The sequence below is a fragment of the Mesoplodon bidens genome (genome assembly GCF_964165515.1).
Source record: "Mesoplodon bidens genome assembly, chromosome: 17".
Classification (NCBI taxonomy): Eukaryota; Metazoa; Chordata; class Mammalia; order Artiodactyla; family Ziphiidae; genus Mesoplodon; species Mesoplodon bidens.
This window is the reverse complement of record NC_138174.1, coordinates 21,213,565-21,236,334: the sequence shown is the minus strand read 5'-3', so window position 1 is coordinate 21,236,334 and position 22,770 is coordinate 21,213,565. Positions and strand designations below refer to the sequence as shown.

At 42.8% G+C, this 22,770-nt stretch overlaps 1 protein-coding gene and 1 long non-coding RNA gene across 3 annotated transcripts in view; one reads left to right on the top strand and one right to left on the bottom strand.

Moving 5' to 3' along the window:
• Nucleotides 1-5,981: 5,981 nt before the first annotated feature.
• LOC308605179 lies at nucleotides 5,982-22,766 on the bottom strand. The gene is made up of 2 exons (XR_014013618.1): nucleotides 14,225-22,766; nucleotides 5,982-9,926 (listed from the first exon to the last, which is right to left on the bottom strand). It is a non-coding gene; the product is annotated as an uncharacterized lncRNA (long non-coding RNA).
• Nucleotides 10,347-22,770, top strand: part of COG3 (component of oligomeric golgi complex 3) — a 64,281-nt gene continuing 51,857 nt past the window's right edge. The window contains exon 1 of one of the 2 annotated variants that reach the window (XM_081214902.1): nucleotides 10,347-14,089. In XM_081214902.1, coding sequence (XP_081071028.1) covers nucleotides 13,604-14,089 — 486 coding nt within the window. In that variant the 5' untranslated portion in view covers nucleotides 10,347-13,603. The remainder of the gene's footprint in view (nucleotides 14,090-22,770) is intronic. The other variant, XM_081214903.1, reaches the window with a different exon arrangement.

The window sequence follows — 22,770 nt, the reverse complement described above, 5'->3', positions numbered from 1 at the left end:
AATGGTCTCGGCACCCTTGTCAAAAAATGTTTGACCATATATATGAGGATTTATTTCTGGGCTCTCATTTCTGTTTCATAGGACTATCTGTCTGTCTTTATGCTAGTACCACACTGTTTTGATTGCTGTAGGTTTGTAGTAAGATTTGAAATCAGGAAGTATGAATCCTGCAGTTTTGTTGTTCTTTTTCAAGATTGTTTTGGCTATTTGGGGTCCCTTGAGGCTCCCTATGAATTTTAGGATGGGTTTTTCTGTTTATTCAAAAACCATCATTGTGATTTTCATAGAGATTGCATTGAATCTGTAGATTTCTTTGGGTAGTATTGACATTTTAATAACATTAAGTCTTCCAATCCATGAAAATGGGATGTGTTTACATTTATTTGTGTCATCTTTAATTTCATTCAGCAATGTTTTTATTGTATAAGTCTTTTACCTCCTTGGTGAATTCCTAAGTATTTTAATCTTTTTGATGCTATTGTAAATAGAATTATTTTAAATTTTCTTTTCAGATTGTTCATTGTTCCTGTATAGGAATGCAACTGATTTTTGTGTGTTGATTTTGTATCCTCCTACTTTGGTGACTTCATATCTTAGTTCTAATAGTCATTTTTTGTGGAATATTTATGGTTTTCTACATTTAAGATCATGTCATCTGCAAACAGAGATAATTTTACTTCTTTCTTTCTAATTTGGATGCCTTTTATCTCTTTTTCTTGCCTATTTGTTCTCGCTAGAACTGCCAGTACGATGTTGAATAGAAGTGGTGAAAACTGGCATCCTTGCCTTGTTCCTGATTCTAGAGGAAAAGCTTTCGATCATTCACCATTTACTATGATGTTTGTTGTGGGTTTTTCATATATGGCTTTTATTATGTTGAGGTAGGTTCCCTTTATTCCTAGTTTGTTGAGTGTAGAATTTTGTCAGATGATTTTTCTGCATCAATTGAGATGATCACGTGGGTTTTTTCCCTTCATCCTGTTGATGTAGCATATTCCATTGATGAGGTTTTATATGTTGAACCATCCTTCCATTCCAGGAATAAATTCCACTTGGTCATAGTGTATAATCCTTTTAATATGCTGCCGAATTCTCTTTGCTAATATTTTGTTGAGGATTTTTGTATCAATGTTCATAAGGGATATTTGTCTAGTTTTCTTGTAATGTCTTTGTCTGGCTTTGTTATCAGGGTAATAATGCTGGCCTCGTAGAATGAGTTAGGAAATGTTCCCTCTTCGGTTTTTTGGAAAACTGAGAAAGATCGGTATTAGTTCTTCCATAAATGTTTGGTAGAATTCACCAGTAAAACCATCAGGTCCAGGGTTTTTCTTTGTTAGGAGATTTTTTTTGTGTGTGGCTGCACTGGGTCTTTATTTCAGCGTGCTGGCTCTTTGTTGTGGGCTTCTCTCTAGTTGCGGTGCACAGGCGTCTCTAGTTGTGACATTCACTGGCTCCAGAGCATGCAAGCTCAGTAGTTGTGGCACTAGGTCTTCTCTAGTTGTGGCATGCGGGCTCCAGAGCACACAGACTCAGTAGTTGTGGCGTGTGGGCTTTTCTCTAGTTGCGGCACACAGGTTTAGTTGCCCCGCGGCATGTGGGATCTTACTTAGTTCCCCAACCAGGGATTGAACCAACGTCCACTGCATTGGAAGGTGGATTCTTAACCACTGGACCACCAGGGAAGTCCCGTTAGGAGATTTTTAAATTACTGATTCAATCTCCTTACTAGTAATAGGTCTATTCAGATTTTCTATTTCTTCCTGACTTAGTTTTGGTAGGTTTTCTGTTTCTAGGAATTTGTCCACTTCATCTAGATTTTCCAATTCGCTGATGTATGGTTATTCATAGTAGTCTCTTATAATCCTTTTTATTTCTGTAGAATTGGTAGTAATGTCCCTATTTTCATTTTTGATTTTAGTAATTTTAGTCCTCTGTTTCTTTTCTTTTCTCTTTTTTTTTTTTTTTTGCGGTATGCGGGCCTCTTACTGTTGTGGCCTCTCCCGTTGCGGAGCACAGGCTCCGGACACGCAGGCTCAGCAGCCATGGCTCACGGGCCCAGCTGCTCCGCAGCATGTGGGATCTTCCCGGACCGGGGCACGAACCCGTGTCCCCTGCATCGGCAGGTGGACTCTCAACCACTGCGCCACCAGGGAAGCCTTTTCTTAGTCCCTCTAGCTAAAGGTTTGTGAATTTCGTTAATCTTTTCAAAGAACCAAGTTTTGGTTTCATTTATTTTCTCCATTCTCTATTTAATTTATCTCTGCTCTAATCTTTATTATTTCCTTCATTCTGCTAGCTTTGGGTTTAGTTCGTTCTTCTTTTTCTAGTTGCTTACGTTGTAAAGTTGCGTTTCACTTTCATTTATCTCTAAGTATTTCTAATTTCCCTTGTGCCTTCTTTGGTACGTTGGTTGTTTAAGGGGCAAGGCTATGAAATCAAGTCACCAGAGCCTAGTGAAAGTGGCAACTGTGGAGGAGGGGCCGTTGGGCTGGAACCGTGATCATAGAAGGACACAGCTATGGCCAGGGACACAGCAGTGAAACAGGGAGAGCGTGAAAAAATACCCTGTTCTCTCTCCCTCTCCAATTTCCTGCCGCTATTTTCACGGAATAACCCAGCTGGAAACTAGAAAGTAAAGAGACCTGAGTAATCCAATCTACATTCAAGGAGCCATCACCCAAAAGCATAGAGCAGGGCGTAGATGTAGTAACTCTGGGGGTGGGTGGGTAATGGAGACTCACCACCTTGACCATGGACATAGATTCAGGACTTCCAGCCCTGGTAGTACAAAGTTACTGGTTGAAGTCTGAGTGGTCAGATTTTCTTTCCCTCCCAGTTATTTTCCAGTGACACTCCTAACTGGAGCTGGCACACTGCAGCAGTCCACTTCTGGTTGGTGCCTATGTATTGTTCAGAACCATCTATAAACCAGGCTAAGTTTTTTCTTTCTCTGTCAACTGGCCATAGGGAGATCCCAGTGATGCCATAGGTGTGGTTTGAGGGCAAGGTAGTAATGCAGTAGAACTACCTGCCATGGGAGCCTGAGCCCCGTACTCATGCCTTTAGGAACGGCTCATGCTTGATGCTGTCTGTCTATCCCACACCACTTCCATTTGCTGCCAGACACCCTGACCCCTCTCTGGGCATTTTATTTCAATTCAAGTAAACCTCAAGCCCTGTGGATTTTATCTTAATATCTCTTCTGTTCATCCTCCTTTCTCCATCTCCATTAATACTCCTGAGTTCAGGCCTTCTAGATGCTGAAACAGCCTCCACTCTATGTCCACACCTCCGCTCTGGCCTGTCAATACACACGTCATCCTATCAAGGACCTTTCTACAGCCAATCTGACAGTGTCCTCACTACCCAGTCTCCTCAGTGTAGAGGCCAGACTCCTTAGCATGGCGCCCAGGGGTTTCCTGGTCTCGTCCCTACTCACTTCTTTGGCTTTCTCTCTCATCACCTTTCCACCTGCAACTCCAATTCCAGCCATATTGTAAAATTTTTGACTTCCTAAAAATGTGGTATATTCTCACTTCCAGGCCTTAGCTCATACATACTGTTTCCCTCTGGCTTTAAAGGGTTTCTCCTTCTTTGTCCTATTTTCCTTCAGATACCAATTCATTCAAAATACACTTATTGAGCATTGACTGTATGCCAAACACTGTACTTGGAGGTCCCTTCCTCTAGGACACCTACCGTGATCTTCTAAGAATGGATTCAGTGTTTTTCTTCTGTGCTTTCTGTAATATGTAATTATGCTTATTCCAGTGGGACTGCACCTCAAATCGTAATATACTTTCCAGTATTTGTCGGCTTGTCTTACTAGATCGTAAGCTTCTTGAAGGCACGAAATGTTCTTATTTAGTTTTGAAGACTCAGACCAGCACACAACATGGCACCTAGTAAGTACACACCAAAGATTTCGATAAGTGGATGAGCTAATGAATAAATGGGTAATTGGTTGTTTTGATATCCCTAATTGCTATACAATATACACATGCCAACAACATAAAAATATATAGGAATAATTAATATATGCCATCATTATAAGTAACACATACTCATTTAAAAATATATAAAAACAGAAAATACCAGTAAAATTTAAACAATTTAAAATCACTGTCTTAGTAGGACATCAAACAAATTTACCATAGTTCTATATGTAAATTGCTTACAAATGTTTGTTAGTAGCCTATGATGAACAGCTTTCTGCATAAAGCTTTTTTATTTTTTTTAACTTAATTTATTTTGTGTGTGTGTGTGTGTGTGTACTCATGATTTATGGAGGGTGGGAAGGAAGGAAGGGAGGGAGGGAAGGAAGCAAGATAGGGATGGAGAAGTTGCTGCACGGGAATGTGGTGTTAAGTTCTGCTTTCAGCCTGCTCTGGAGGGTAAACTGAACTGCAGAGTCTGAAGCTTTTTTTAAAAAATATTTAAGATGATCATTTTTGAAAGAATCCCAAAGAAGAAGTAAAAAAATGAATATTATAAAGCTAATGATGTTTCCAGAGATGTTTTACCAATGTTGCCAGTGTTTATTTTTATCACTGTAATGTAATGCTTTTTATTCCATTTCTTTTCATTTTCTTACTAGCAAAGATGCAGTTCATAGCTTTTTGAGGTTGAAATCTTGACAGGTAATTATGCCTCTCTTCAAAATATGCCTTGATTAAAAATATTCTAAATTCTAAGCTGAGGGACCATTTGTCTGATCTAAGGAAGCAATTCTCATGTTATGAAATAGAGCCCAACATACTATTTAAATAAATTGTCAAGATTTAAAGTGATTTATGCAGCTCACTGATGTGTGAATGAGAAATTGGTACAGTAAGTAATCAAGGAAATAATTTGAAAAGGGAAATGTCTTCAAATACTTGATGAAACTATAAAAACCAACACCAAGAGAAGTGATGCTGATAATAGGTTGGAGGATCGGACATGAAGAAATTCAGCAATTTCAAATTAACATGCTCTGAAAATTCAGGAGGGAGTTGCAGACATGCAGGTGGCGTAAGAATTTTTTCTTTTTTTCTTTCTTTTTTTTTTTTTTTTTGCGGTACGCGCGCCTCTCACCGCTGTGGCCTCTCCCGTTGCGGAGCACAGGCTCCGGACGTGCAGGCTTAGCGGCCACGGCTCACGGGCCCAGCTGCTCTGCAGCATGTGGGATCTTCCCGGCCCGGGGCACAAACCCGTGTCCCCTGCATCGACAGGTGGACTCTCAACCACTGCACCACCAGAGAAGCCCCAGAATTTTTTCTTTTAAATCATTTCATTTTGTGACTTCATTGTAAGCAATGAAGTGAAATGGAGCATGATCGGAGAAGCCTGATGTTTTATCTTTCCTCCTCATCGATGCTATGATTTAGTGTTTTGGCGCTTGAACTACTCCTGCCTTGTAGTAGAACAGAACGTACCAAAGCTTCAAGCCTTTTCCTCTTAGAGGCATTCCTTCAAGCCTGTAATGCTCACCCTCAGGGCTCATGCTTGCTAAAATGCCTTATTACAGAAAAGCACTAATGGGTTTAAATGTCCATCTTCATGTCAGTCCCTTTCATAATATTAGTGTAAAGGAGAAAGAGAAATTCTTGTCAGGAATCCTGGTTCTGATGACACGTCTGCCCTTTACTAACCATTATCCTGAACAGGTCACAAACCTTCCTGGGATTCAGTTCTTCACTCATTAAATAAAGATAATAGTAATAATATTCACCAACTTCCTCCTGGGTTAAAGTGAGGAGCAGGTGAGAGGTACTTTATACTACATCAGCCATTCTCGCGATGTTACATTATTAGCAGGGGTCTTTTGCAGTGATCAGATTTTAGTCATTGAGTGGGGCTGACCGAGGTGAGCCTTGAAGTACGCACTGGAAGGAGGTCTTGGGATCCCGATCTCCATCTCCTCCGCTTTCTCCTCCCATCCCTGACCTGGAACACCCTTGCGTCTTGTCCCTTAGGGCATTTTTTCCACAGGCCTATTCTTTTTTTTTTTTTAAATAATATTTATTTATTTATTTATTTAGGCTGTGCCAGGTCTTGGTTGCGGCACGTGGGGTCTTCATTGTGGCATACGGGATCTTTTACTTGCAGCATGCGGACTTCTTAGTTGTGGCATGCATGCGGGATCTAGTTCCCTGACCAGGGATCGAACCCAGGCCCCCTGCATTGGGAGCTCGGAGTCTTACCCACTGGACCACCAGAGAAGTCCCCCACAGGCCTATGCTAAGACATTAATAGATGAAGTCTTAAGAAGCAAAGTTATGGCTCTGGGGACATTTACAGAAGGTAATAGGGAAGTTTCACCACTATCTTTCTATGGCTTTAGGGCAGCAGGATATAGTGTGCGGCATTTCTAAAACCAGAGCCTGTGGACAATTTTTGAAGTATGTATTTTCATTTCATATACTTAAACATATATATATATATATTTTTTTCCTGAATCATCAACATGATTGTCTTAGGATTGCCACGTGATTTCACCTTCCACCCCACCACCCTCCTTATCTGTGTATTTAGACTATTTTAATTAAGCTATTAAAGAAGAACAGGGATGGATTTATATGCAAATGGTATGTACAAGCCCATTAAAGGCAAAATGATGTCAGGGATACAGCCTGAGCGAAGGCTTCCTTGTGATTCGGATGTCAGGGGATTGAGCGTGTTGCTGGTGTAACGTAAGTGCGTGAACCCCAAAGCAGCTGTGCGGTGGCAGCCAGCACCATCGTCGTGCTGCCAGCAGCAATTTCGTTTTCCAGCAAGACGGTATCGTCCATCTTGCTGTTAATTTGAATATTGGTTTTATACTTTTAGTGGTATGTAACTTATAAATCCATTTTAATGTAAACATACAAAGCTTAGGTCAAGTTTTCTTTTTATACTTGAGCAACATAATAGAGTTATTTACATCAACACTGGGGGGTCTGCAATTTTTTAAAAGGGCTTTGTGCATTACTCACCTTGGGAAAACTCGGGGGTGGTACCAAGAGCATCAGTCCCAGAAGTCAGGTTATCTAAGTTCTAGTCCTAACTTCAACATTAACCAACCACCTGTGGGACTTCGGTCATCTCGTCCTCTCCTCTCTGTATGCCTCAGTTTGCTCATCTGTAGAATGAAAGGTTTGATTATATGATCTTTAGATTCTCTGCCAGTTCTGAATTCTCTTCTTAAAAGGTCAAAGAGCCCTTATTTGGGAACATAGCCAGGCACTGGTTTGTGCTATTTCTTCTTTGGGGATAAAGCCTGAAGTCACTGCGACCTTAGCTAGAGACTGTCAAGGTCACCACAAAGCTGCTTCTAGCTGCTCTGACCCCATGGAAAAGTAGGAAGGGGTCTCCTTAACTGTTGTTGGCTCAGACACAATGCACACGCTTTGGATGTCCCTGGTGTATGACAGCGATTCCTTATGGGGCCTGGGGGAGGTGGGTGTCATCAGAATCAGGGCTTCTCAATCCAGCGGACTTCCATCTGGAGCCCCAGCCCACTTGAGAACCAGGTGGAAATAGACCCCTGTAGCTGCTGGCAGTGGATCCAGTCGTCTGGGATGTGGCACAGAAAAATGGTTGGAAAGCAGCTGAGGAAGTTGTCCTTGGAATGTGCTTGATGATGTCTCTTAAAGATCCCCACAGGCAGAGGTACAGCTGCACTCAAGTCCTAGAGACTTTGGAAGATCAGCCTGCAGAATTCCAGAGGGATTAAAATCTAAACTACTTGAAAGTTTCTCCTCCTAACTCTCTCCCTCTCCTCCTCCCCACTCTCTTCCTCTCCAATACCTTACTGAGCACCCACCCTGTGTCATTCTAGGGCTTTCACACAGATCATCTTGTGCTATCCTCACCACACATCCAAAAGGGCAAGTACTTTAATTATTTTATTCAGTACACATTTTCACATCAGGACACCTGAGGCACAGAGTTTCTAAGTTGCCCATGTTTACCTGGGGACGGTAAGCAGGGCACACCCTTGGGTGGTTGGGTTCCGGGGCCGGGCTGTTAAACACTGTTGTTAGCACCAACATGAGGACAAGCAAAGGCTGGTGAGCACCCTGGACCACTGACCCTGGGGCCGGCCTCATGGATATGAACGACTCAGCCCAGCCATCACTTGTGGAACGAATAAACCAAAGAGGCCCTAGGCCAGGGTGCTGACTGTTGTCTGCGTTCTCCAGCGGGGAGCCGGGTCATGGCTGCCTGGGATCTGCCTTCTGCGGCAGGGACAGGAGTGACCCCAAGCAGCCTGTTCCCAGGTAGGCGGGGCCCGAGTCGCAGCTCCGGCCCGGAAAGGACCAGGCTCTGCGGGGCTGTCTCGGAGTTGCGGTGAGCTGGCCACAGGCCCACTAGCACCTGGCGCCCGCCCATCATCAGCGGCCCCCGTCTCCGCCCGGGGCCACCAACCACAAATGCTCACACTTGGGGAAGGGGCGGGGGAGGGAGGCCAGGACCCAGGGCCATAGAAACCATGGCAACCCTGGTCCTGAGGCTCACCCACAGTTGTTCTTTAGGAAGCTCACATCCCAGTAAGGAAGTGAGTAAAAAGGAAGGAAAAAGTTTAGAACATTTTTTTCTCCCCCTTTCCCTGTTCGAAGCTGTTGGATTCGACAAAATGCCAGCCACACCTGATAAAAATCTGCAAATGAAAATTTTAAAATGCAGGATCTAGGTTATTCCGGATGAATACCCATTATGTCATGACATAATCATGAAAGCTATTTAATTTGAAAAAGAAGAGAGATGTTTTTGCTTTTTGGTGGTTTTGTTTTTATTCATCAAAACCAAACAAAACACCCCTCATATACCAGGCTGTTAGTTTTAAAACAGAAGTCTGGAAACCCTGTCTTCACCCAGAGGAGACCTCCAAAGGTGACAAATACCTCCCCTCCCTCATCCCAGCCAAGAGGAGAAGGAAGGGACCTACTTCAGGAGGAGCGGGGAACCACTTCAGACCTTGTGTCAGGGTTTGTTTAGATTTACTGCTAGCACGTATTCATTTACATGTTCTACAAGTGGAACCTTCTGGTTCCTGGCTGGGGGTCGCAAGCTGAATGAGCACCACGTGGGGAATTAAGACCAGCAGAGGCCAGTGGAGTGGTTTCCAACACTTGGTCAATCCCCTGAAGTCCTCCGTGCCTCTAGCTTTCCTTTCTTTCCTCTACAGTTGGCCCAGCTGTTGCTCAGTTTCCAGGCTCCTGTGATGTTTATGCTCATGTTCTTAATGTCAGCAGACCGTCACAAATCCCTGTTAGGAAAGCTCCTTTCCTCTACCCTTTTCTGAAAGGCTCCTCAAACCATTGCAAGATTATCTATCCATCCTCACAAGACATATTTTTTAATATATCCCACAAGCAAACTTTTCTGTTTCTTTATGACAGGTCTGCAATAATAGGTGCACATACCTTGTAGAACATTATGCATTCTTAATGGGACATTAAAACACAAATTAGGGAATTCCCTGGTGGTCCAGCGATGGGGACTCCGTACTTTCACTGCCGAGGGTGGAGGTTCAGTCCCTTGTCGGGGAACTAAGATCCTGCAATCCAAGCAGTGCAGCCTAAAAAAAGTGCTGCCGATTCTTAACTACTCCCCGCATTAAGAAGTGGAGTCAGTCCTTCCCCTTGAATCTGGCCTGACTATAGTGACTCGCTTGGTGGAGTGCAGCAGAAATGACCTTCTGTGACTTCTGATGCAAGGGCAGAAGAAGTGGGAACAATCTCTTCCAGCCCTGAGCCACTTCCAAATACTCTGAGGTCTTCACACTTGAGAGACCACATGGAGAGACCCGGTGGACCAGCTCTGAGACTTCACGAGGATGCAGAGATGCACAGCCAAAACCCCAGCTGTCCAGCCTGCAGCTATTTGTGTTTCCCCAGCTGTGGCTCCAGACATGGCGAGCAGGGAGGAGTCTTCTAATGTGCCCTCTAGAAATTCCTGACCTGCAAGATTATGAAAAATAAGAACAAAGTGGTGGTTCGTTTAGGGCATGATTTTGGGGTTAGTTTGTTAGGTAGCAATAAATAATAGGAACTAAACCATTTCCCCATTGAAAAACATTTAGGCTGTGTCCACTTCTTCTCCATGGCAAACTATCCTGTGCATGTACTACTATTTTTTTAAATATGTAAAATTTCTCTAGGATAGATTCTCAGATATAGAATTGCTGGATCAAAGAGCTATCCTCTCTCCATTTCTCTAGCCTGTGTGTTTTTTTTTTAACATCTTTATTGGAGTATAATTGCTTTACAATGGTGTGTTAGTTTCTGCTTTATAACAAAGTGAATCAGTTATACATATGTTCCCATATATCTTCCCTCTTGCGTCTCCCTCCCTCCCACCCTCCCTATCCCACCCCTCCAGGCGGTCACAAAGCACCAATCTGATCTCCCTGTGTCTAGCCTGTGTTTTGATAGGTGTTGGCAAGTTTCCCTCTAGAAAGAGTGTAGTAAAGTGGTCTTTTCCTTCACCTTCCCAAATGTCTTTGATGTCTCACTTCATCATCCTGTGTTTCATTTGCTTAAATCTAAATGGGAGAATAACCTGCCTTACAGGGTTTCAATCAAGAGATCAAAAGGGAAATCTGAATAACACGTTACAAACAAAATGTCATCTACTGTGATATGGGACCTTGATCACTTGGGGATGAGACTCTTCTGACCTCATCTTCGTCCTTTTCCCGAGATAGCCTATGCAATCCTGTCTTCTCATTTGTCTCTCTCTTTTTTTCATGCACACACAATATGAATACATGTGTGCCTTATATGTACATGCATATGTACAGATACATGCTATATGAATTTACTATATCAACTTGAACATTTCTATGGGAACACTTATCAATACTTGAATCAAATAAATAATATTTTTAAAAATTACAGTGGAGGGAGTTCCCTGGTGGTCTAGTGGTTAGAATTTGGCGCTTTCACCACCGTGACCCGGGTTCAATCCCTGGTCGGGGAACTGAGAATCCTGCAAGCCGTGAGGTGCGGTCAAAAAAAAAATTACAGTAGAAAATTAAAGCTGCAGTTGTAATTGTCATGACATCTAGTGCTTCTGGGAATAAGCTAATCACCAGCTGGAAACAGGAAGAAATTTGACTTGTAATACAGAGTATAAAAGTGGATCCAGGGGCTTCCCTGGTGGCGCAGTGTTTGAGAATCTGCCTGCTAATGCAGGGGACACGGGTTCGAGCCCTGGTCTGGGAGGATCCCACATGCCACGGAGCAACTGGGCCCGTGAGCCATAACTACTGAGCCTGCGCGTCTGGAGTCTGTGCTCCGCAACAAGAGAGGCCGTGATAGTGAGAGGCCCGCGCACCGCGATGAAGAGTGGCCCCCGCTTGCCACAACTAGAGAAAGCCCTCGCACAGAAACAAAGACCCAACACAGCAAAAATAAATAAATTAATTAATAAACTCCTACCCCCAACATCTTAAAAAAAAAAAAAAGTGGATCCATTATAGGAAATTTGTACTTCTTCTGGGGATGGGGCACACTAGATAATATTTGTCCATACAGAAAAGAGCCCTAGAGTCTGAAGCAGAGTTCAGCATATTGTATACTACCCTTTCCACTGTATTTTGAGCAACCAGTGCATCGTTTAAATGTATATACTTCTATGCTAGTGTTCTGCAATGAAAACACCCCAGGAACACTGCAGTTACTGTTTCATTGCTCTTGTCTCTCCCCCACCCTGCAGGGCCAGCTGGTGACTGCTGGATCTTTGCTGTCCTCTCTTAGCTCCAGTTCTTCAATTCAGGAATAGTCCAGGCATTATTGTGTTGAATATCTACCCTTCTCTCCCCTCATTTACCCTCACAGCAGCTGATTAGACATTCAGCCTTGTCCCAGATCTTTTCTGTGAGTACCATGACCTGCACTGCATCCCTTTAGCATCATGAATCACCAGTTGGTAAAAGTATTTTAAGAAATTAAACATAATGTTTAGAAGAAGGTAGCATGATTATAGGTTTAGGAATATCTGCAGTAGAAGCACATTTGTGAGAGAAGATGGTTATATTTGGCCTTTGAAGGATGATGTTTGGTGAAGAATTATCATCACAAAACTCAACAGGATAAACTTTATTTCTGAGATTTTTGGAATCAGCCTGGCCTGAAAAGGAGGAAGTGTGTTTTAGGTATACTAATTAAAACAAACAAACATCCTTATGCTTAGATGCAAAACTCATTGGGAAAAAAAAGAAAAAAGGAAGAAAATAATTATTAGTAATTCTAACCATCTGTGAATATTTTGGAAGTGTTTCCTTTAGTCAGTTGGATGATACACTGTTTCATTCTTCTTAATTATATCATTTCTCCAAGGAGATAAATATTTTCTACAACATGAGAATTTTAACTCGACTTTGAGATAATTTTAGACTTTAGAAAAGCTGTAAAAGTGTTACAGAATTCAGATGTGCCCTTCATCCAGCTTCCCCTCATGTTATCATCTTACATAACTATATCATGTACAACAATCAAAACTGGGAAATTAACTTTGGTACACTACTATCGTCTAAACTGTAGACCTTATTTGGATATCTATATTTTATTCTATAGTTCTCCCTTTTCTGACCCGAGGTCCAATCCAGGCTCCCACATTGCATCTACTTGTCATGTCTCCCTCATCCCCAAAATGTAACATTTCCTCGGTCTTTCCTTGCCTTTTATGACTTCGACACTTTTTTTTTTTGACTTTGACACTTTTGAAGAGTACTCGTGAATTGTTTTGTAGGATGTCCATCAATTTGAATTTGTTTGATGTTTTCTCATAATTAGAATGTGGTTTTGCATTTCTGGCAAGAATATCACAAAAGAAATATTGTGTGCTTCTTGATATATCATATTAGGAGTTTCATGGTGATGATGTTGACCTTGATCATTTGGTTAAGGGAGGATGTCTTCCAGGTTTCTCCACTGTAAAGTTAACAGCCACCCTCCTCTCCCCCCCATTAATACATATCTTGGAGAGATACCATGCAAATTTCTGTTTCTCCTCCGACTTTCACCCACTAATTTTAGCACCCATCCTTAGATTTTGCCTGCTATAATCATTACTGTAGTATCTTTAATGATTTCTTTCCCCTCATCCTTTCTACATTTATTGATTGGAATTCTTCAGTAAGGTGGAGTTGTCTCTTCTCCCCTATTTATTCATTCAGTCATTTATTTATATCAGTATGGACTCATGGGTATTTATTCTATTCTACAGGTTATGACCCAATACAATCATTATTTATTTTGTTGCTGAAATCTACAACATGATTTAAATGGCAGAACAGTATTCCAATTACACGTCTGTGCCATGAATTATTGATCCAGTTCTTCAATGTTGGACGTTCAGGTGGTTATTTGATACTATTTATGATGTCTGATATATATAAATCTTTGAGTTTTTATGTGTTTTCATAAATTAGGTTTCTAACAGCGGAATTATTGGATGTTGGAAAAGTTGTGAAAACTGGCAACATGTCAACACGGAAATCAGTCCACACACCTAACCCAGACTACCAGGCTGTGAGCAGAAAAAAGCAGTAGATGCCGGGGCTCACGAAGGCCCCTGCCGGCAGGGTCACTGAGCACAGTTGTCAGTAACAACATTAACAATAAAGTTATTGATGTTGAGGAAGGGACTTCTGGTAGGGGCATGTCTACTTCCGTTAGGGCCTATATCCTTCGCCCTCTCCGTCTACATCCCAACCGGAAATACTTGTATCCCGTTTAAAGCCACGTCAGTTCTGGCCTCAGTCCCGCCCACGCGGGGGAAGCGTTTCCGGGGTCAGGGTATTCCGGTTCGCCCCGCCCCGCCCCGCCCCGCCCCGCCGCCGGTGCATTGCTGGAAGCCCCGGCTCTCCCGGAAGTGGCCCGGACATCTCTCTGTTGGGGTTCCCACCTCCCGCCTGCTGCTGCGGGCCGCTGGGGCGGCGGCGATGGCGGAGGCGGCGCTGCTACTGCAGCCGGAGGCGGCGGCGGAGCGGGACGCTCGGGAGAAGCTGGCTCTTTGGGATGGGAGACCGGACACGACGGCGCCACTGACCGACCGGCAGACGGACTCGGTGCTGGAGTTGAAGGCGGCGGCCGAGGACCTGCCCGTGCCCGCCGAGGTGAGGTGACGGGCGGGAGCTGGGCTGGGCTACTCCGCGGGCGCGCCGGCGGACCCCGACCTTGCAGACCCCTGTCCAGGGTCTCTCCTCTCCTCCCCGATCACAGTGTCGGCTCCGGTGGGAGAGGCCCCTCACCTTCCCGGGCTGTCAGGCCTCACGCTGGCCCGGACCGCCGACTCTCCCCCACGGCGTGGGGACGGCTGCGGGGGCGTCCAGCGGCTGCTGGCCGCCGGCACCCAGCCCGCCCCCTGCGGCGTGGGGCGGTTGTCCGGGAGCCTTGCCCCGGGTGCCCCTGGTGTCAGCGAGGCATAGTCCTGCTGCCCACCTTCTCCCGGAAGGAGAAGACACTGAACCCGAAGTGCTTTGCTTCAGGACAGCCTCCTGTTGGTATTTGTTTACCACGTTAATGAATAGCCCAGCTTCCTTTTTCCATAGGGGCACTTGGGGAGACCAAAGTTGATCCCGGGTGACAGCTTCATTCATCGCACATTGAGCAATGAGTTCTCGATCAAGTGCAGGTTGTGGGAGATCCGATTTATATTTGACTTATAGCAAAGCAATAAAAATTTTTCTTTGAAAGCTGGGTCAGTACATTATTAGATAATGCTGGTTGTCGGTTTTAGTGTCAACGTTTTTAATCCTAATTGCCATTGGGATATTATCCTTATTACTGCTTGTGTGATTCAATTCAATTAGTTATAATAGCAAGAAGTACATTTTATGAGTAGTCAGATGTTTGACAAACTTTTTCTAGTTTTGAGGGCTAGGTTTAGGCGGTTATTATTTTATTAGCGCTGATGGTTACTTTTGATGTTGGAAGCATTCTCTTTACACGGTTGTGTCCAAAGGCAGACTGAGTTTAGTTAGAGACTTCAACTTTTTCTGCCCTCACACTTCAGAGGTTAAGAACTTTGGTTTGAAAGTTCTCACCACTTTTCGCCGTTGCACACTCTGCCATAAAGTACAGGTGTTCTTTCTTGGGTTTCTCTGTCCACCTCTAGGATTCTGTGCTGGAAGTGTGTTTGAAATAAATGAGGAAGCAGTTGGAAATTTGTTTTGGCATGGCTATCAGTCTTTTATGCTCTGGGCAATAGAAGCTGTTTGCTCTATAAATATTTCAGTCTGTTTATAATTGATTTGGCCTCTCACCAAAGCAGGATGCTTGGGCATCACAGTACCTGTGGTGAATGTATTCCATAAGAAAAGTGACCCATTTTATTTTTGTCTTGGGTCATAAAATATTATTATTCCCACTGAGCATGAAGGAAAGGGTTTGGAGTGAAGTAAATGGGATCTCTTCATTTTCACCCCATTATTTGATATTTATGCAACATAATACCTACCATTAGCCCCGTGCAGTCATTTAACATATATTATGTGCCTACCTGGGGCTAGGAATGGGGGGACAGAAAGATAAGAAAAACAAGATCTCTAGCCTCATGGAGCTGACATAATTATGGTGATTATGAGCATGTGAAAAAGAACAAAGAAGGTAGGTTCAGACCGTCCTCCAGGATATAAGGAAAATCAAACAGGATGGTATGACACCAAGGAATGAGGTGTGCCCTTTTAGATAAAGAGGGAAAGCCTTTCTAAGAAAGTAACCGCCTAAGGCGAGAACTCATGATGGAAAACGGGAAGCCAGTCTTGCAAAGACTAGAGAAATAACCTTCCAGCTGGAGGAAAAAGCAGTGCAAAGCCCTGGGTAGGGGATGAGCTTGACAAGTTCAAGGGTTCAGTGAGGGTCTTCTGGTACATGCAGCCTTGGCATTGGATTGCTGTGAGAATGAAATACCAGCCTGTTATTTACCCATCCTGGAATCTTTGAGAGGGAATTTCTCATTGCTCTTCAGCTTTCGACAGCCCTCTTTTTCCTTTATATGTCTGGTGGGAAGACTTTGGAATTGAATTTTTTATCCCTGTTACCACTGTTTTTAACACTGGCGCTGAGAAAGAATGCCTCAATTTTTATTTTGTCCAACCAAAATAAAAACCTGTAAAGGATTTTCTGTAGTGTTTCACAATTTTCAGGAGATAAATTACATCCTCAACAACTGGAACTGGGCAAGTTAGTTGAATAGCAAGAGGCCAGCTAACTCTCAGCCAATATCATGAAGCTGTTTATAGCTTTCCTTTTTATTTAGGAGAACTAATCTTATATACCTTTTTATTTGGTGTTAGATAAGAAAATTTGCAGTAGAATATTAAGTAGACTGGTTTCTTGTAGCCAGGGCAAACTTTTTAGTAGTGAGGGCCTTTTTCTTTCTGCTGAGTTTAGTAATTCTCGATAAAATGCTGAGATAATTTATCCTGAAATTTACCTGTAATTTACTGTTACAGTTGTTGTTTTCCTAAAGTTTGTGTGGCCTTAGACATGATACTTAACTTCTCTGAGCCTGTTTTCTTCTTTATAAAATGGGGATTATAATAGTACTTGCATCACAGGGAGTTGTGAGAAGTAAATCAAGTATATAAAGTGCACACAGCAAGCTACCTGCCAGTATTATATTATTCATGTGCTTTTCTCCCCAAATGATTATTACCTTAAAAGAATAGACTAGAATGTTATGATCCTGAGCTGGTACTGTGTAGGTGCCACTCAGACCAAAGGTAAGAAAAGAAGAGGTTAGGTGCCTGGAGGAAGGTTCTGAGACTCCATCTATACCTCTTCAATGATTTGCTCCGAACAGAGTAGGTAACGTCAGGTTTCATTTAGGGAATGAATTTATTAGATTGATTACAAAGTGATTTTCTCCAACCCAGAACTGTGCAAGAAGTAAAGTTTGGGAGAGAAAGGTATATTTGCTTGTTTTTTCCTGGAACTGCTCAGCTGGTCAGGCAAGGCTTGATAGTTTATTGTAATTAGTATTTAACATGTTAGTGTCCCCATTTGGGTAAGCTGTACAGTAGCTATCCAGGACCAACCAGGAGCCTAGGTCTCTGCTCTTCTCTCTCTGGTGGTAAATGTCTGCTCCATCTGGAAGCCAGGACAGTGCGAGTAAGCCAGAGGCATTCGGTCAACATCTCGTCTTCAGGAGTGAAAGAGTAGTCAGAAGAGGAAAGCTTGTGACACCAGCACACCTTTTTTTAAAATAGTTCTACCATATATTTTATTTTTTTTTTTTACATCTTTATTGGAGTATAATTGCTTTACAATGGTGTGTCAGTTTCTGCTGTATAACAAAGTGAATCAGCTATACGTATACATATATCCCCATATCCCCTCCCTCTTGCGTCTCCCTCCCACCCTCCCTATCCCACCCCTCTAGGTGGTCACAAAGCACCGAGCTGATCTCCCTGCAACACACCCTTCTTGATTTGCCATTCTATTCCAGGTGCTTTGAGAAAAGAAGACAGCTGGGCAAATGTACCTAATGGGGGCATCTTCTCATAAGCTTTTATTTTTTAATTTTTTTCTTTTATTCTGACTACGCTGCGTGGGCTTGCGGGATCTCATTTCTCATTAGATCATTTCCTGATCTAATTCTCAGGAATTAAACCCAGGCCATGGCAGTGAAAGCACCGAGTCCTAACCACCAGACCACCAGGGAACTCCCTCATAAGCTTTTAAAAAGCAGCTTTTTAGGGCCTCCCTGGTGGCACAGTGGTTGAGAGTCCGCCTGCCGATGCAGGGGACACGGGTTCGTGCCCCGGTCCGGGAGGATCCCACACGCCGTGGAGCGGCTGGGCCCGTGAGCCATGGCCGCTGGGCCTGTGCGTCCGGAGCCTGTGCTCCACAACAGGAGAGGCCACAACAGTGAGAGGCCCGTGTACCACAAAAAAAAAAAAAAAAAAAAAATGCAGCTTTTTAAAAAAGAAAAATTTTATTTATTCATTTTGGCTGCGCCAGGTCTTAGTTGTGGCATGCGGGCTTCTTGGTTGTGGTATGTGAACTCTTAGTTGTGGCATGCATGTGGGATTTAGTTCCCCGACCAGGGATCGAACCCAGGCCCCCTGCATTGGGAGCTCGGAGTCTTACCCACTGGACCACCAGGGAAGTCCCCTGATTTGCATGATTTCTGATAAGTCTGCTTTAATTCTTATTTTTGTTCCCCTGTATATAATGTATCTTTTTCTCTCTGACTGCCTTAAGGTTTTCTCTATGACTTTTGTTTTCTCTCTGAGTTTGAATGTGATGTGTCTAAGGGTGTGTGTGTGCGTGTGTGTGTGCGCACACGCACACATGCATCTGCATTCTGCTTGGGATTTTCTGAGCTCAGAATTGTAGCTTTGTGTCTTTCATTATTTTTGGAAAATTCTCAACTATTATCTCTTTAAATATTTCTTCTACCCTGTTCTCTCTCTCTCTCCTTATTTTGAGATTCAGATTACACATATATTAGATCATTTTATTACCATCCCACAGTTCTTGGATGTTGTGTTCAGTTTTTATTTGTCCATGCTGTTTCTTCTTTATGTTTAATTTTGGGTGATTTTTATTGACCTGTCTTCAAGTTCACTGATGCTTTCCTTAGCTGTGTTGAGTGTACTGATGAGTCTGTTGCAGATATTCTTCATCTCTGTTACAATAATGGTTATTTCCAGCATTTCTCTTGGACATGTGTAGTTTTTATTTTTCTGTTTAACTTCTGCATCTGTTCATGCATTTTATTTATATTTCATACCAGAGCCTTTGACATATTAGTCGCAGTTATTTTAAATTCCTTATTTTATAGTTCCAATATCCAGATCATCTCTTGAGTCTGGCTCTGTTGAGTGCTTCGTTTCTTGACAATGAGCTGGGTTTTTTTCCTTGCTGTTTAATGTAACTTTTGGTCAAATACTGTACATTGTATGCAGGACATTTGAGATTGAGGGAAATAGCGGGAATGCCTGGAAATGAATACACTTACTCTGTTAGGTCATTAGTGTGGAGGTTTGGGTTAGTGGGCTAGGTTTGGGTTTTGTTTTTGTTCTGGTTGCCTTTAGTTTACCACTGGTTTCAAACTTCTCTTTCATTACTTTTTGCCTAGCATTGGGGCTGGGCTGCTGCACGGTCCTCTTAACCTTCCTTCTCAACCCTCAGCTTTTGGTGTGCTGTGCGCCTGTGTCTCAGAGGGTGTCTGTGCTCTTGCCCCTCCCACAGGAGAGCATTGCTGGCTCTCTATAGCCTGGTGATGGTAGGTGGGCGTTTTCTGTCCTCTGCGTCCAGTCTCAGTCTTAGGCAGGCCTTTTGCCCCTGGGACTCAGGGGTGGAGTTTCTTACTGACTCTGCCCTCCTCCGGCAGTAGGAGACCTCTGATGTTCTGGGTCTTGGGTTCTTTCTTGCCTCTCCTCCAGGGGTAGTGGTTGTTTTCCCTTTCCCCGGCTGTAGTGTGTTCTCCTCTGTGCCTTAGGGTTGATAGGGCTTGCTGCCCTTTTTTCAGTGTCTTAAGATTTTGTTCCACTGGGGAGAAGGGTCTGGATGGGGCTTTGTGCCCCACTTTCCCCAGGCCCCTCCTCTTCTAAGCCTGCACCACCAGTCCTCATTCTTTCTCATGAGCACCTGGTGGAGGTCCGTGAAGACCATGTGAGTGGGTGCAAACTCCCCTTGTGTCTGTGACTTCCAAGCATTCTGTACTCACCCGTCCTCTAGCATTTAGTAATTTGAAAGCAATGTTAGCCTAGTTCTTACCTACTCGGGTGGCATTTGTCATCTAGTTTTCCATCATCTGTCACGGTAAGCCCGTGCTCTCACTCTGTCTCTGCCTGGAGATACCCATCTTTTTCTAGATTTTAAGCTACTTGGTTACTCTGGAACCTCAACTCTCTGATGGCTTCAAGAACCTGATTTTGTAGATTATTTGTCTTTTTCTTATTATTAGGGTGCAAGCAACACTCTGTCTAGCATTCTTTTAGCCTAGCCTCCATGTGCTTTCTGGTATATTTTTCAAATCTGCACCGGATCCATGTCCCTTTCCCTTTTTCTCCTTAGGTATCGTGTAAACAGTGCTGATAAAATTATGTGTTTGAATTTTGTCATGATCTGTTCATATATAACTGAATTTTACTACTAATAAACTATAATTTTGTAAAGGTAACTTAGACGATTCTGTTCCCAAGAAGCAGTATAGATTCTGATTTGTAAATTTACTTACTGTAAAAAGGGAACCCTCCTACGCTGTTGATGGGAATGTAAATTGGTGCAGATACTATGCAAAACAGTATGGGGGTTCCTTAAAAGACTAAAAACAGAGTTACCATTTGATCCAACAATCCCACTCCTGGGCATGTATCAGGAGAGAACTCTTCTTTCAAAAGATACATGCATCCCAACGTTCAGAGCAGCACTATTTACAATAGCCAAGACATGGAAGCAACCTAAGTGTCCATTGACAGATGAATGGATAAGGAAGATGTGGCATATATACAATTACTCAGCCATAAAAAAAGAATAAAATAATGCCATTTGCAGCAACATGGATGGACCTAGAGATTATCATACTAAGTCAGTCAGACAGAGAAAGAGAAATATCATATGATATCACTTATATGTGGAATCTAAAAAGTGGTACAAATACTTATTTACAGAACAGAAACAGAGTCACAGACATAGAAAACAAACTTACGGTTACCAAAGGGGAAAGTGGGGGAGGGATAAATAAGGAGTTTGGGACTAATAGGTACAAACTACTATATATAAAATAGATAAACAAGAAGGATTTACTGTATAGCACAGGGAACTATATTCAATATCTTGTAATAACCTATAATGGAAAAGAATCTGAAAAAGAATTTATATACATATATATATACACACACACATATTTCTGAATCACTTTGCTGTACCCAAGAAACTAACACAACATTGTAAATCGACTATACTTCAATAAAAATAAATAAATTAAAAGAAATAAATTTACTTTGTTACTACTAATAAATAGGAATAATAATATGATAAATAGAAGCGGCTCCGGTTGATTGTATTTATTATTTGGTAGGCATTATGCTAAATACACGTAGCATTGCCTCCGAGGAGAGAGCTTGTTGTTGGTAACTGGATGGTTGCACAGAGCATGAGCAGGTAGACTTAGCTCAGCTCAGCTTCCTCTGTCCTCAGAGCCTCTGGTGGCAGGCACACAGTTGCTGGTGACGCGTTAGAGTCAAGATAGATTCTCATCAGATTTCAGAAACTTAATTCTTCCTGCCCAACAGCCCTTTTCTGTTCAGGGATTGTGTCACCATTCAGGAAGAGTTTGTGTTGAACAGTGATGCTCTTAGTAAGACATATCTCTGTACATCCAGGACCCTTCTGGGAGAAAGCAGATTGGGGACCTTTCTGAACACTTTTCTTCTGTCTGCAGCTTCCCAGTGGTCCAAGGAGCCTGTTTTCTTACACCTGTGTTTTCTTCATTTCACAATGGCCTCATGATACAGATAATGTAATTCCTATTTTATAGAGAAGAAATCGAGATTTAGAAGCATTAAGTAATTTGCCCGTTGTAACACGCTTATTAAGTGAGCAGGAGCAGGGTCCACACCAGGCCGCACTGTAATGTGCTTTACCGCGCCCGAAGGTGCAGCCCCACTTGAACCCAGACACAAAACTCACTCCCTTCCTCCCTCCCTCCCTCCCTCTCTCTCCCCCTCCTTTCTTCCTTCCTTTCTTTCTTTCTTTTTCTCTCTCTTTCTCTCTCTCTCTCTCTCTTTCTTTTTGATGCCGCGCTGCTCTCAGGATCTTAGTTCCCAGACCAGGGATTGAACCTGGGCCCACAGCAGTGAAAGCACTGACTCCTAACCACTGGACTGCCAGGGAATTCCCTCCCCCCATATTTAAAGGGTTGTACTTCTAAATTAATGATGGTGCATTTTGCATCTAGCTTATTTTATTTTAGCTTTGAAGACAAACTACTGTCTTCAGCTGAAATTTCTGTATCTAGAAAAATAGACAGGAGGCAATTTCCTAAGGCCTTGGATTAAGGTCTTTTATAGCTGGACCTTAGATGTCATGCCTTAAGGGCAGAAACTGGGATTGAAACGAAATAATTCCACCCTTTTACCTTCCCCAGCATTCACACTCCCTTTCTTTGAAGTCCAAAAACAGCTTGTCTGTATGACCCTAGGTAAATGCACACCTGGAATATCTTTAGTAATGGCAAACTAGACAGTATTGTAGGTCTGATGGCCTCAAGGTAAGGCTCTTCTGAAGCTGATGGGAAACTGAAATTCTTTCTTTTCACTTGTAATTTCAGAATTCTTCAGCAAGAAGATGCGGGTGAAGTGCGGCATCAGGGTAGAAATAGTAGAAGGGGATATAGTTGTTGGTAGTTGATTCTCGGGTACGATTTGTTTTCTGTTAGTTCATATTAATGAGGTGAGGCTTTTGTGTTGATAATGGAGAGGGCCAGCTACTTATATTAGCACGCAGGTTTTGCCTTTGACTGGTGCTAGTTCACAAGAGGTTCCAGTAGGAAAAGGTGTGTGGATTAGTACAGATTCACCACCAGTTTTCAAAAGGTAACTCAAAAACCATACTTTGCAAATGGTTGGGTATTGGTGTCATGTTTATATTTTGAGACCAGCATTTAATATAGAGAGAACCTAGTTATAAGTGTTAGTATTATATGGCCCTTGTTAACATCAGATGATTTAACAGAAGACATTTCATTCTCTTTCAGAACACCTGAGATGGAATACCAATCTTGAGTTAAGTTTAGAGAATTTTCAAGTTATTTGAATATCTTTGTGGCTCTTTTTTTTCA